The sequence below is a fragment of the Heliconius melpomene genome, chromosome 14 (assembly GCF_056956725.1).
Source record: "Heliconius melpomene rosina isolate 202511_hmr_F chromosome 14, ASM5695672v1, whole genome shotgun sequence".
Classification (NCBI taxonomy): Eukaryota; Metazoa; Arthropoda; class Insecta; order Lepidoptera; family Nymphalidae; genus Heliconius; species Heliconius melpomene.
The window spans coordinates 3761603-3777456 of record NC_140402.1 but is presented as its reverse complement, the minus strand read 5'-3'; the positions used below and the strand labels follow the sequence as shown (position 1 = coordinate 3777456).

General features: G+C 32.6%; 2 protein-coding genes across 5 annotated transcripts in view; one reads left to right on the top strand and one right to left on the bottom strand.

The window, feature by feature from the left end:
* Sema1a (semaphorin 1a) overlaps nucleotides 1–15854 on the top strand; it is a 331748-nt gene that overhangs the window by 55721 nt on the left and 260173 nt on the right. The window lies entirely within an intron of this gene.
* Nucleotides 8557–11376, bottom strand: LOC146531989 (uncharacterized). The gene is made up of 3 exons (XM_085197603.1): nucleotides 11233–11376; nucleotides 10202–10281; nucleotides 8557–9082 (listed from the first exon to the last, which is right to left on the bottom strand). Exons 1-3 carry the CDS (start codon nucleotides 11248–11250, stop codon nucleotides 8848–8850), a joined length of 333 nt encoding a protein of 110 aa, XP_085053729.1. The 5' UTR covers nucleotides 11251–11376; the 3' UTR covers nucleotides 8557–8847.

Below are 15854 nucleotides of genomic sequence, written 5' to 3'. Positions count from 1 at the left end.
TTGGAGAATCTTATTAATTGGATTTGTTGCTATTATCTTCACATTCTTCCCGCATATTTAGTAGAAGATTGTAATAAATTACTTCGTAATCCAAGTTTATCGGCTTTTATTAACTTAAGGCTTAAACTAATACTGCTATTAAAGGGAATAGAATATTCAGGAAAAAAATATTTTTTCGATTTAATTATTAAAATAATAACATTTTTGACAACACTACTTTGAAGCGTTTCGGTACATCATGATTGCAGGAAGGGCCGGCTTCTCGTTATTTTTTGTTAATTGATTTAGTTATTATTGTTATTTTTAAATCTTAATATTTCGAGTGTAGGTATGTAATTTCAACATAAATATATGAAAAGCAGATAAAATACGATACGGTTACCCTTATCGTAAAATAAGAAGCAAAAAGAATTTATCCCAACAATTAATTCTTATAAATTAATGTTCTCTTAACGTATGTTATTTATAGTGACGTTAAAAACCGTAATAGGTGTGTGATAAAAGTCAATGTTATTTACGATAGTTTGAATTTCCCATATTACAGCACTAGAGAATTGAAAACGGTAATTTGTACTAAAATAGAAATATTTTTTTCCTCTGTCTTAAATAATACACTAAATCGAATAAAAGCTGATAAAAAAGATATCAATATAATATCAATAATTGCATTTTTTCTTAAGTAAATGAAGAATTCATTAATTTAAAATTTAACATAATATGGTTCTTAATTAAGCTCGGTATGTCGTGAATATGATAATATTTTATCATATAGAAGAGGCATGCCATGAAAATGCATACTCACGCACAAGAACGCATCGTGAATACTTTAGTAAGAGTTCGTGTAATGAAATCATATATTTTCTTCAGCTTCACGCTGTATCCCGCACACAGCAGGATAGGCTGAGTGAACCTAGTGTTAAGACACACACTTTCTGCCGAATTCTGGAGGCACAGCGTGTTGAGTGGGAGAACTCGATGCCGCCTCGACACCAGAGCGAAGAAATAGAAATATAAACGTAAATAAATATTTCACTTCCTCGAATGGGGATCGAACCCACACCCATATATCTAAATACGATACCGCTATTATAAACATTCGTGGCTGCAATATAGTTTTTATTTGTTATTGTACAATTAATAGGTAGTTCCACGGAAGGGTCCCAGACGTACCACGCCTCTGCCGCGCCCCTTTGTACGCTATTACTGTTGTTTACGATCATATGCTGTTTACGTTGCTTGTTATTATTGGTGAGAGCTTTAATTGATGAAATATAGAATGGTTTAGCTATTATGAGGTAAAGTTTTTTAGTTCTATTAAAAGGTTCAGGAGATCAATTAAAAAAAAACTATTAAGTGTGAGTCCAACTCACCCACCGAGGCGTCCGTACCAATTTCAGGATTTTAAGTCAATGGAAAGTGCTGAATATAAGAGAAAAGTTTACAAATTTCAGTTTACGGGCATTTGCACTCGTTTTTTTTTTTTTTTTTCATTTATTTATGTACCACACAAGATAGAAAGTACAGAAAACTTATAACAACAGGTAAAAGTGTGCAAAGGATAACTTATCTCTAATAGAGATCTAGATTTTTGTATGAAATCAACAACAAATATATGTTTGTAATTATTGGTTTCTATGAAATACTGTTAATTTGCCCTTTTTAGATTTTTTCCTTTATTTATATTGTAAGTTCTTGCTTCGTGCCAAATTTCATTGCTTGAATTTTTCTATGCTTTTGAATAAGATAAACGGTCCTGATCCTATGAGGGTTTTGTTTTTACCTTTGAAGGTACGGAACCCTAAAAATACAGAAAAAAGAAACATATTTCAGAACCACGTGCTGATTAATTCAACTATGAAAAATATAATCCAACCCAATTTGTAAAGATATAATACCGTCATAAACAAAAAGTTGAGATAAATGATTCCCTTTGTAACGTCATTACCAGACCAAGGTCGAGCTAGCGGCATTACAGTGGTAAAATGCCATTTTTGCTACTAAAAGATACAATCGGCAAAATACTTAAAAGAGAAAAATCGTCCACAATTTTGTTACGCTAATAACTTTTAAAATGCTATCGCTGAAGATAGCAGTTAAATTCGCCAAATTGAACCATGCCTTCTGTGAAGACGTTTTTACGACGTTTATATCTTCCACTTCCAAAGTGTTTGATAACATCGATTTTTAGTATCTTATATTTGTTTGTTATAGAAAATAAGATATATATTTAGATTACAACATGGACTATAATAATTGAGGATCTCGTGGCTTATCAGGATAGCGACTGACTGAAAATGGTTTTGGGTTCGGTTCCGGTCGAGGGAATAAATTATTTTCCTTTCTCCGGTGTAGGCAAAACGTGACATTGTGTCTTGAAACTCAAGGCATAGTGTATATATTGAGGAGTTCAACAAAAAATGGAGAACGGAGGATCTGTACACTAGATGTGACTCGGAAGCGAAATAAAAGGAATTTTATCTTAGATTAATTAACAGTATTATTTGAAAATTATTTCCTGAAGCTTAACATTTGTTTGATATTCTCACTTTTCTGTTAACCACGAAGTTCATTTTATCGTTCCCTAATTCATTCGCCATTATCATAATATTCCTCCAGAATCGACCCTCATATCACAATAAAGATTGAATATATACAAGAAATCAGTCCAACATATACTTATAAAGATGAATTATCGTTTTGTTTTCTTAATCCATGTTGTTAATCCATACCTATATTATAAATTCGAAAGTAACTCTGTCTGTCTGTCTGTCTGTCTGTCTGTCTTTTACGCAATCAGGGCCAAACCGCTAATTTAATTGTTATAAAATACTCATATAGAATTACTTGAGGGTCCCGGGATGAACATAGGATACTTTTTTTTTCTCATATTTGCAATATTTTCTTGAATAGATCTCCAAAAAAGAGTAAATCTCCACTTATTATTATTTTTTAACTTATTTTAGTTATTTAGGCATATATTTTCGCGGGCGTAGCCGCGTCCGGGCCCACTAGTACAAAATAAATATTATATGGAGTACATACTCATTCTCATTGCCACCTCTTCTATACTTTAATTTAGTACTTAGTTTATTCCAATACAATTACATGTTTAAAATTTAATTAGAATTACATGTTTAAAATTGAATTTACTTAACTAAGTAATAGGTTAAAATATGCAAAGTGCATACGTAATACAAGTTAGCTGTAGTAATAATTTATAGTTCCCTAACGTCTGCCTTAACATTTGAAAGCTAAACGTTTCACATTCCCTTTAGCCGCGGGCATTATGAGAAATGCCGATATTATATACTTTCGGAACTACCCTCATCTTCTCCAAATTACGTAATCTTTAAAGGAGCCAACTAATCCTGTTAATTGATCTTTTCCTTGATGACTGGAACAAGGGAAAGAGCGCGATGACTTTACAATTACTGTTACAATTAATTAAGCATGCCTAGCACCGACTCTATTATGACTCTTGGCATATAAATTACGTTGGCAAATAAAACTTTTGTCATTTCCATTCACTATATGAGTTGATAACAGAACAGCCGAAGTTAATAACCGTATCTGATGTGAAATTATTTTGGTCAACCACAGATGGGGTATTGTTTTCGATGAAATATATTTTTGATTAGGGGTTAATATTTTTTGGTGTTGTCTACACCAAACGGACCTATGTTATGCAATATATCAATGACCTAACCAACGAGGACGTTAAAGACCGAAGTTGGTTGAGTAAGAAGGCAGACCCTGGGAAAAAACCAGGACTAATGCCAAGAGGAGGAGGATAAGAAAATTTATATTGTAAAAAGCTAAGCAAAATATTTATTAATAATTTCAGTTGGCACAGAAGTACCATATATATGTATATATAGTCCCATTAGATTTTAATTCGCCAGAAGCGGGCTCAAATATAACTCTAGTCCGCAATATCAACGATAACTGTACACAAGTTAGTATTCGATTATGGGATAAGACGGCCAATACAAAAGCGGTATGGCCGAAGACTTAACTTCAAGCAAACTATCGAGGAGCGACTGGTTGGGAACAAACGTTAAATTTCTCTAGGAAACTCTACTAAAGCTATTTCCTGTACCATTATTGATTGAGATATTTATCTGTTATTCGATAGTCAATTATTCATTTCTGATAATCTTAATCTGTCCATTAAAAGGAATAGTTTAATTTAAAATTTAAATATTTTTTAAATTTAATAAAATAAAGAATCGTGGCACCAGCTAACTCCCAGGAATGGTTAGAAAATAAAAAAAAACTAATTCCCTTTGTTTTCTCATACACTAGTTGGATATCACACCTACACGGTGTACAGTAGAACTGGTTCAGCCTCAGACGTCAAGAATGATTTCTCGTTGGTATTTGCCCTGGTCTAGTTGTATATTTGTGTCATACCTCATGCGTTTCAAAGTAGAAGTAGAATTTGAAATTAGAAATGAGGAAGCAATAAGGTAGCGAGTTATATCCTTTTATTTTATGTAATGCTTTTCAAACACGTTCTTCATGTTAAATAACAACCTTATGGTGGAAGGCTATTTTTGTGGACAGTGGACAGCGTATTTTCCGCTCTCTGTTGGACAAAGAACAGCGTTGAGTTACGCCATTCAATACGCAATTGGAAAGTTGGGAACGGAATGTCATCTTACTACTGTTATGCAGTAAAAACATGACGCAATTTATTTTTTGAAAGCAGGCAATACTTTCAGTTTCGAAATTTATCCTAAAAAATGACTATAAAACGACTTCAAAAAATAGGTCGCTTAGTCAAAATTTTAACAGTTTCCAAAACTATAAATTTACACTATATTTAACTATATTTATTTATACTAATTTCTATATTGGATGCTATTAACAAAAAGCTTATGTAAATGATATTACTATTAAAATGTATTGACAACACATAATTCCCTAATTTAGTACGAAATCGATAATTATTAACCTTTATATAGTTATATAGGGTAATTGGATATTGTAATAGTATTTTGTGAAATACACTCTGTCACATATATCGCATGTTTGAAGCTCATTAATAATATACTCCTTGCTTTTTACGGTGCTTGGATATTAATAGACGAGTATTTCCATAGTTTACCCTAATTATACTATTAAAGTTACTCAATGAGGTCATATTAGTGACACTGTAAACACGAGAGGTTATGGGTTCGATTCCCACTTGAGAAAATGAAATACTTTATTTTTTTGCTCCTGCAACGACGACACACTTCCGCTCCTTACTTTCCGCCGCATTCTAGAGACATTGCGCGTTGAATGGTGGAACTGAACTCTGCGATATACCTCATTACCAAAGCGATGAATAAAAATGTTAAATATTTAATTTTCCTCGAGCGAAAATCGAACCACAACCTCTCGCGTTTACAGTCGCACGATAGAATATACTACTTCATATACCTATTAGTTCTAAATACATTCCATGTTCAATTGTTGAAATACCTTCAATTATTTGGCAAATAATTCAGATATCGGGTTTAAATTGGTTTCTCCATTTTAAAACCGTCACGTTACCCAGAGTTGTCAAGGGTGTATTCATAAGCGATATAATTACCAGTAACAAGTGCCCGAGTCGACAAAAGAATTAATTGGGTGAAAATTAACCATTCGTGAATCAATCGAGCCGAAAATGCCGATTTCGCGTTAAATTAATGATATGGGTACCTTAATTTTATGAAAAGGGATATATTTTTATTTTAAATAGCGTTTTTCAGGGATTTTTAGGGAGGTACTATTGTTGTTTGAGATTTATGTTGAATTTTGTGAGAGAGAAGGAGAGAAAGAGAGAATAATATTATGAAATAATATAAAGAAATGTAGATTTTAATGGTGACTATTATTATACTATTATTACGTTTTAATACTAGTAATTATAGGCATCTAAATACAAAAGTAGAGCACGTCTATTTGGAAGTCAAATTTCCCAAGCAGTATTTACCGACATAAATTTGACAGGAGAACAATCGACCGACACGTTGATAGCGAATCACTGCAAATTGCGATAAGCCTCCGTAAACAAAGCCCTGTGCTGGTGCATGCTCACTATGAAATGTGCTTCTTGAATATTTAGAAATTTCATTAGCTATTTATTTAGAAAATATATAAAAATTTGAACATAGCGGGATGTGAACCTGCGTCCCTTGAAAACTTCCTAGAGGTACAGGTTTAACTCTCAGTTCAAATCAATTTTTATTGATTTTGTAATTAATTATTTATTATTCCTAAGTAGAAGTAAGAATATTAATTTAAACATAATAAAAATAACATGTGTAATTCGACTTTATAATCCTTTATTCGTCTAAAAGCTTTCGTCTCTTTTTAATTTAATTTATAATATTATGATAAAAGAAATTTCTTCAAAGCTACATATTTCATACGGTACCTATGTATATTTTGATAAACATCAACTATATTTGAACCCAGTCGTAAAAGCGACAGATTGTAGGTTCGATTTCCATACGAAGTAATTAAATCTTAACACTAAGTTCCCTCTGCCTACCGTGCTAAATGCAGGATACATATGTTGATGAGATACGTTCAAAAAACACGAAAATCAGTAAATACAAGATAAAAACTAATAAAATAAAATTTCACTAAGAAGGAATACCTAAATATACTTCAGTTTTAAGCATCCAATGCCTACCAACTAAATGGCTTTTGACAGCAACAAATACCGACATGCCGATCGCCGCCCTGCGAATTGTGATAACGCCAAAACAATGAAACCCGCTATTACGTGTTAACTTTCACGCTGATGCTTTGAATGTTTGCGAAAATGCAATACGTGTTAGGTAATGCTAAATTGCAAAGCAAATATGGGGGAAAGATAGCTACGCTTGCGGGTTTGCTTTGGAAATAAATAAGTGAAAAAGTGTAGTTATTTTAAAGTTTTCAAATTCTTTGGATTGAAAACTTGAAATGTAGTGTTGTTTAAGAAAATATATTTATACTAATTCGGTATTAATTGTGACATATTTCTTCAAAAAGTTGTTTTAGGTCGTCGGGTATAAGTAAGGAAGGTGGGTACTCTGGAACCCTAGCCACCGGTGGCCTGGAACCTTGTCTCGTCATCGGTAGAGAAGGTTGTTATATTTAAAACGTATTTTTTATATATAAAAATGTATATACTACAGGAAAAAGGTATAGCCAATTTTATACTTAAATATATTAATATAATTTAAAATCTAATACTAAACTACCTACCCAACTATATTATCATTTTCCAAGTACAAAATATACGTGCCTTTATACACTTGCCGCTGTCACGTCGATCGAAAGGCAACGGGAAACGTGATATGTGTCAAGTGTAGGTATTAGTTACTGAATAAATAATGGCACCTCTGGCGTTTGCGCGTGACGAGTACTTCCCATGGGGTCCCGTGTTCCCACTCTTCGAAAGTACTGTACTGTACTATCCTTCGTGTTGGTAGACAAATTGTTTTCTACGTACGTGTTCTACCTTATGTATAATATATTGATGTCTAGCCAAGTTTTGTTATAGCTTTTGTTTGTGTGTGAGTGAGTGTTTTAGTAAGAGAGAAAGAATTTTCATTGAAGAGAAATTTGTAGTTAACCACGTATTAGGTACTTAGTTATTTTATATTCCGTCGTGGCGTAGCGGCATTAGGGTGTGACTGTAACGCGACGGTTGTGGGTTCGATTCCCACTCGAAGAAGTGAAATTTTTATTTACGTTTATATTTCCATTTCTTCGCTCTGGTGTCGAGGCAAAGCGTGGTGTTGAGTCCTGGCACTCAACACGCAATGCCTCTGGAATTCGGCTGAAAGTGGGGAACGGAGTGTCTTAACACTAGGTTACCTCTGCCTATCCTGCTGTGTGCGGGATACAGCGTGAAGCTGATATTTTTTAATATATTTAACCTAGTAAAACCCATATAATACTACATTTTACAAAAGGTACACATATGCAGAAAAAAAAGTCTAGGTTTCCTATAGTAAATATTATACCTGTAGGTATTTAATACCATTACCAATACAAAGAAATTCCCACATTGAATTTGAACCTACGACCACTAACAATGTTGTTACAAATTTAACAAAGCCCTAAACGTTAACATTAACTATTAACGTTATCGACCAAATTAAGCTTTAAAAGGCTCAATAAATGTATTAATTTTATTAGCACCCAGTTATTATACACATTTAATGGTTGTATAGTTTTAGTTTTGTTAACTAGTGCCGTGTTAATGGCCAACAGGTGTAAAACTTTACTTTTATTACCTCAAGCTAGTTTTCCTTTATGAATTTCACTAATCAAACTTTTATAGTGCAGTTTCGAAATGAATATAATATTCTAAAGTTCCACTAAAAGAGAAAATTTTAGTAGAATTCTTATGAAATGTTAATTTAATTTTTAAATGATAACATAGTAAAACTCTTTACAAATATATTAAAAGAATTCAATTCAAAACTCAAGTTACGCTTTTATTATAGTTATTCAGTTTAAAATTAAATGTAAATTTCTTTTATATTTAATAATTAATTAGAGGGTTCTTAAAATGAAAACAAATTATATAAAATAAAGTTTATTTAATACATTAATTCTGAATACAAGAAATCAGTCTTAGTATAGGTAACTAAATAATCGCTTACTTCGTTTCAGTGACATGAAAAGAGAATCTAGGCTTTGGTTTCTTTTTATTACATTCCCGACATGGTCAAAGCATAATTCCTTCGATCGTCACATTTAGATACAAAAATCTCACTTAATAATGCCATAAACTTAACAAAAAGGGAAGTAAAAACAAAAGGGAAGTACATTAAGTACTTAATTTAGTACTGGGAAGTGCTAATAGGAGATTTAGTGGTGATAGTAACCAAAGTGCTCTTTTACTGGAATGAAAACTGGTTTTTCTACGGCCACCGTTTTGACTATTGGAACGTGGACTGTGTTTAGTACGGGCACTGGTTTTATCACGGGAACTGGGTGGACTACGGGGACCTCCTTGATGATGGGCACTTCCTTGATTATTGGTATTCTCTCGACATGGTGGTGGTGAACGTTGTGGACTTCATATGGGATGTGGATTTTGACACTGAAATTAGAAAAATATTAGTTAGTTAAGTTTTTACTGCATTATATAGATAATAATTATTTTTCTTTATGTTGGTAATTTTAGTTTTCGTTGCTTAGAACTTTTTTGTAATATTATTTGTCTTTCTATTTGAATATTTTTTATACATGCTAATTTGAATTAGGAGATGCAGTGGCACAAACGACTATAAACGTAATAGTTGTGGGTTTGGTTCCCACTCGAGGAATTTATTGCATATTTTTTCTTCACTCAACATGCACAGTCTTAATGGGAACAGAGGGTCTTTACACTAGGTTCCCCCTGTCTAATATGGCATTCAAATAAATATGAATAAATTTAATTATTAATTATAATTGTTCTTAATATGCGTCGACTGTTTTTTTAAATACAATTATATTTTTTCTCCAATACATATTTATACAAATTAAGTTGGAAGAGTATCAGCACAAGGAAATATTTCCAGATAATGGACTCCTTTATTCCGTTAAAACAACCACAAAGTAATTGTCTTCTTTTTCATTAAAATAATTCGTATTTCTGAGAAATCGAAACAAAATGAATACCGATAAAGTTTATACTTTAGCTACATTTGAAATTCATTATTCGTGGAAAGATTATTCGATTTATTCGACGCGATATAAAGGACCTCTCAGTTTCTAAACGTTTTTCACGATTATTTGAAACATATTTTTTGTTTTTTTTTGGTTTGGGTTGGTACATTAACCAACCCAAAACAATGATTTTTAAATTTTTGTGTGTTTGTCTGTGCGTTTATTCAAGCGTATCTCAGGAACGACTTTACTGATTTAAATGCAATTTTCACTATTGTATTTTGGCAAAGTTCTTTTAACGTTTAGTTTTGTTTTATATCAATGGGTTCATAAATAAATTGTTAATATTATATTATATTTTAGTGAATTGGCTGAAATTTTAGCTTACAATGTATGGATATTGTCTTTAAAATTATAATGTTATTCAGCTCACGAAAGTATCTACAATCGTGTAGTAGATGCGGGCGAAGCCGCGAGCCGGTCGCTAGTATTGAAATATGTATGTACTTCTTGAATAACGTCTACTAGTGAAAACCGTATTAAAATTAACTCAATAAACAATACTTACCGAGTGTGATGAAATAGATTCGGATCCGGTACAGGGTTTGCCAAGCAAAGATGGCTAGTGATGATAGCGGCAAAAAATAACTGAAATACATATAAGCAATATAAAATTTACTAATTTACTAGTTAATTAACTTCCACTACTTTTTAATTAAATATAGGTACATTTTTAATTGATTTATATTTATTTCTATTATTGTTACAAAAACCCGGTAAAGATTGATTATAAATAACTATATATTTCTTCTTTAGAGTGAAAGTAATAATACTTACACATATATATGTGAAATAATAGATACATTAATTGGAATATATTCATTAAAAATATCATTTTTGTACACAAAATATAATAAGTTCATAATTAGAAAAATTTAAACAAATCTGTCGACACTTATCGATTTTAGTAGTTCAAGAGGGCAAAGCCGCGGGCGGGCTTAGTCCTAAATATTTTTAGTTTTTAAGATGTAGCAAAATTGAAACTAAGCTGCCCAAGTGTGCGTTGGCCGTAGCAATTTTTTAAAGTTTAAGTAAAAACCACTTTAAAGTATAACTTTCTTTTAAAACTGTTAACTTTAACTTTCCTGTTTTGGATATTTCTTTTAGTAAAATTACGGCATACCAGGAATTTTCAGAATGTTATATAAGTAGATTTAATATTTTTAACAAATACCAAATTAGGTATAATTAATATAATAGGTAATTCTAAGATTTTAAGCCTCAATTCGCCCATTTGATATTTTGAAGACAGTTTTTTGTCTTAATTCTACGCATTTCTCTGATCACATGGACTACCCTATCACGCACTTAGAAACGAATTACAATTTAATTATAATATTACAGTAGAATTTATTAAAATGACGGATAAATACATTACAAATAGATTTTAAATTCACCAAAACACGTCTACCATACCAATTAAAACAAACAATTTTATTTAAAATAATAAATAGTTTCCACAAAAAGATTTCCTTTTTCCATTTGTTTACAAAAGAAGGTAGTACAAGAAAATAATAATAAAAATATATAAGTACTCACAGCTCCAATGTGTATCATTTCGACGTTTGCGTGCAAGTGTTGCCGTATCGACGAGGACTGAGTTAATATTTACTTCGGTTGTGCAAGTCCCGCCACGGTCCCTGCTCCTTGCGTAGAGGACACCACGTAATATGACTTTAAAAGGTAATTTAATTAGTTAAAGTATGGAAAAACTGAACGATTTTGTTATTTTTGTAGGCTGAGGGAACCTAGTGTTTCGACACTCCGTTCCCCATTTTCTGCCGAATTCTGGAGACAGTGCAGAACTCAACCCCGCGCTTTGCCTCGACACCAGAGCGAAGAAATGAAAATATTAAACATTTCATTTTCTTGAGTGGTAATCGAACTCACAGCCTACGATGACTACAACTGGCCTCATCGTTATTTTACAGAGTATTTCCTAACATAATTAAAGTGCCCTATTATAGTAACAATTACAAGAAAATAATATTTAAATTAAAATATTTTGCATGTCAAACCAGTAAATTATTAATCATTATTTGTGTTCTACATGTCCATTCCACTTCAATCAAATTACTTGTTTTTGCGTGATTTGGTAACAGACATACCAACATACATTTATATATTAGCAGAATAATTAACAACTCGCTAATTTTACTTATAGCAGCCCCTCCTATCAAGAATTTCTTGTTATTAAAATCAACTTGGCTTCTAGACAGATGAATTATCTATACACAGACCGAAGAAACTTATAAATCAGCTTCACGCTCTATCCTAACAGGGTAGGCACAGGGAACCTAGTGTGTTACGACATCCGTTCCTCTAAGAAAGTTATAAAAAAAAAATTTTTTTTATTAATTTGGCTTCCAACCGGATGAAATATTTACACACAGACCGAAGAAACTTCTGAAAACAAATTGTTCTGGCTTCTATTGATTTTATAAAGAATATTCATATTACGTTCTTATACTTTAATATGAATGAGAAAAACAGAGATCGATCATTTATATTTTTATCGGGAAAAATGTGCACAGACGTGAACTAAAGTTTTTTTATACGATTTTTGTTAGTGTTTGAGGCCGTCGTTATACATTGGCATAAGCGTTTGACTGTAAGTGACAGTTGTAGGTTCGATTTCCATTTGGGGGAATTAATTATTTATTATTAATATATTCTTTAGCAATAACAATGTAAAGCGAGGCGTTGAGTGCCGCTACTCAACACGCAATGCCTCAGAAATTCAAAATGGAAAATGAGGAACGGAAAAAAATGTAAAAATCCTCTCTAACTTGTTTTCACAGGAAAAAGAAGGTTTGACATATTAAAAACAAAAGTAATGTAAAACATGGAGAAAGAAGGGTTTCACAAAATACTTATGAAAATATTGACCTGACATTAATAATTGCATTTAAGAGGATTAATGCCGTCCGGTACCATTATTTTACGCTACAGTACAATACGTCCCTGTACTGTGAAAGGCTTAACAAAAATATTAAGTAAAATTGCAAGGTACTTTCAGGTTACGTTCGTTATTTTGAAAAACCTTTATGGTGGCTTCAGTTTTAATTACAGTTTTTAATATATATTGGAATATTTACATTGTGACTTGAACGTTATTTTTTTACAAAAACGCTATTATTTAACGTTATTATATTTTGGTTGAGTTATAAATATGAGCTTTCTTTCTTAGCCTCACGTCTTATTGGTTATAGCAGGTGATCCCTGTCACCAGCTTAGTGTCACGACACTCCGTTCGTTGCTTTCCGCTCAAATTTGAGGCATTACGTGTTAAGTGGCAAAACGCAACACCTCTTTACTCAATATTCGTTTTATATCAGAAATTTTTGATTTAAATTTCGTTAACGTGTAAATAACAAGAAAATAAAAATAACAGTGCCTAAATTGTATTAAAAAAATAGTATTAAATATAAGTCAGGCTTCAGAACTGAAGTTGCAATAACCATTTCCACACCGCCCATGTCTATTCCGCTAGTAAAACACAAACCAATTGTGAAACAGATTATTTATTTTAATTTAAAAACCTAAACCTCATGTAAATTATTGCGCACGCTTCTAGAATGCCGAATGTATCGTAATTACTGGTAATAACTGGTAATCACGGTAATTGAATCGATCGATATATTATTGCCAAATTCTCTAGGGATGGCCCAGTTTCCATTTCCATTTCCACGGTCCGTTGCTATTCTTTAATATTAATGGCATAGTTTTGCTAAGTTAGTGCGTTTGTATGCTAAGGTGAATTGTTTTGTTTTTTTTTTTCAGCTTCTCTCTGTATCCCGCTTGTAGAAGGGTAGGTGGCGGGAGCTTAGTGTTGAGACACTCCGTTTACGTTCACATTTTCTTGCATTGCGCCACAACTGGCCTAGTTTTGCTATATTCCTTTATATGTAAAATTATGTACTTACATATTCTTGTCTCTACTTTTGATTTATCCTGTATAATAGGATAGGCAGATCCCTCCGTTTCAGTTTCAGCTCTAATGCGAGATGTTGATGATAAAAACAGGAAAAAATTATTCCCTCGAATGGGAATCGAATCTTCAGTCACCGTTTACAATGATACCCTAGTCCACTACGCCACGATATCCTCATTTTGATATAAGTAGGTAAACGTTTAATATTTTTTTAGAATTTTTATTTATATGGCTATTTGCTGGTAAAGGTCAAATATTTGTAAAAGTGGTGGTCGATGAAAAGACTTAAGTGCTAGAGCTATTGTATGAAAGAAAACGTAATGATTTATTGCTAGGTTTTCTTCTAATGGAGGTGCGTGAAAATATAGTATGTTTTTTTTTATATTAATTTATAAGAATTAATACTATATTAACTTGAATATTAATCAATTAAATCAGGTTAATAGAAACAAATATATATTAAATTACTTCTGCTTATTAATAAAAACTAAATATATACATTTTGCTATATCCGCTCTAGCTTCCTTTTCTGCATTAGAATATCATATGAAAAACCTCAACTTTTTGCAAGACTTTTTTATAAGATTATAAAAATAACTATAGACAGTTTATGTACTCGTATTATATAGTAATGCAGTTAATATTTACGTCGAATATTTAAAGTTCCTGAGTTATATTATGCATGTATGTATGTATGTATGGTTCAAACAAAATATGTACTAAACACACAGCTATTCATATTTAATCATCTAAAATAATTCTAATATCATTAAACAATATCTAATTCGCTTAGAAATCGAGTAAATGGCTGTACTGGTACCGACGTGTAATTGGACTCGCGAATGATTTCAATTAGGCTATTTCCCACGGGGCCCCACCTATGCGCCAATATGCTTTGTTTCATTACGTATTTATACCTTTCTAGTTTCTATTAGGGGGCCATATTTTTCTTAGCACCCTGTATAAAGTGGGGTGAGTAGAGGGAACCTAATGTTAAAACTGTTGCCACTTTTCCCCGAATTCTCGAGGCGTGTTGAGTGACGGTACCTTGTTATGAAAACGAGGAAATCAAAATTAAATATTTAATTTCCACGAATGGGAATCGATCCTACAACCGTCGCGTCTACATATGCTTCTGCCACTGCGCTACGACGGCCGACGGTACGACGTCGATATTAAGGAAAATTCCTCGTTTTCCGTAAAATTTTTTGACCCATTGAGTGCTGAGTGGCGGAACTCGGAGGAAACGCCGGCCTTGGCTCAGAAATGATACTAATAATAACAAATAAATCATTCTATCAAGTGGGGATTGAACCCAGAACTACTGCGTTTACACACGCTTCTGCCACTGCGCCATCAACCTCGATATTAAGGAAATAGATGAATTCAGTGAATCAGAAATGCACTCTTCTACCGGCAAGTGGCATTGTGAATGAGTGCAATCGGCCGTATTTCCCCGCGGACGTGCCTCGCTGTCACACTGTAATGAGTGCGCTTGCAATGTATTGTTTTTTGTTATTGATATTATTATGTTTTAACTTATTTCGTTAGTTAAGTTCATTTTGTTTTTATTATTTTTAAGTTAATTACTTAATGTTACTTTGAAATTGTGATATGTAATTTATAGAGGTCTGTCGTGACTCACGCGTAAGTATGTGCCAGTAAACGCGACTGGTTATGGGTTCGATTCTCATTCGAGGAATTGAAATATTTAATTTTTCTTGCTTTTGAACATGCGATATTTTGAAAATGCGGCGGAGAATGGCGATCGAAAATATCTCAATGGGAACGCGGTATCCTAACACTACCTTCCCAGGTTCCTTCTATTTGTCCTAAATCCTTTGCCGTATAAGGGTTACAGCGTAAAGCTGATTTCTATGTATGTATGAGTGTTTTTAACTTTAGGAATTTAAAATATCGATAAAATATTAATAATATAAATAATGAATACAAATCAAACATAATATTTATTAACACTGTATTACCATCTATATTCCTAAGCCCCTACATTAGTCATTAGGTGCTTTAGTCAACCATAAACATGTATATAGAAGGGGAACCTGCTGGGTTCATAAAACCCAGTAAGAGGCCTGTAAGTCCTCGCTTTGAAGCGACGTCCCGAGCGGCTTATTGCTGTAATCCCTTCACAGGTCACTCGAGCGTCGTCACCTGGAATCACACGTTTTTATCCGCATATGGGGTTGACAATATACTGTTTATCGTATTT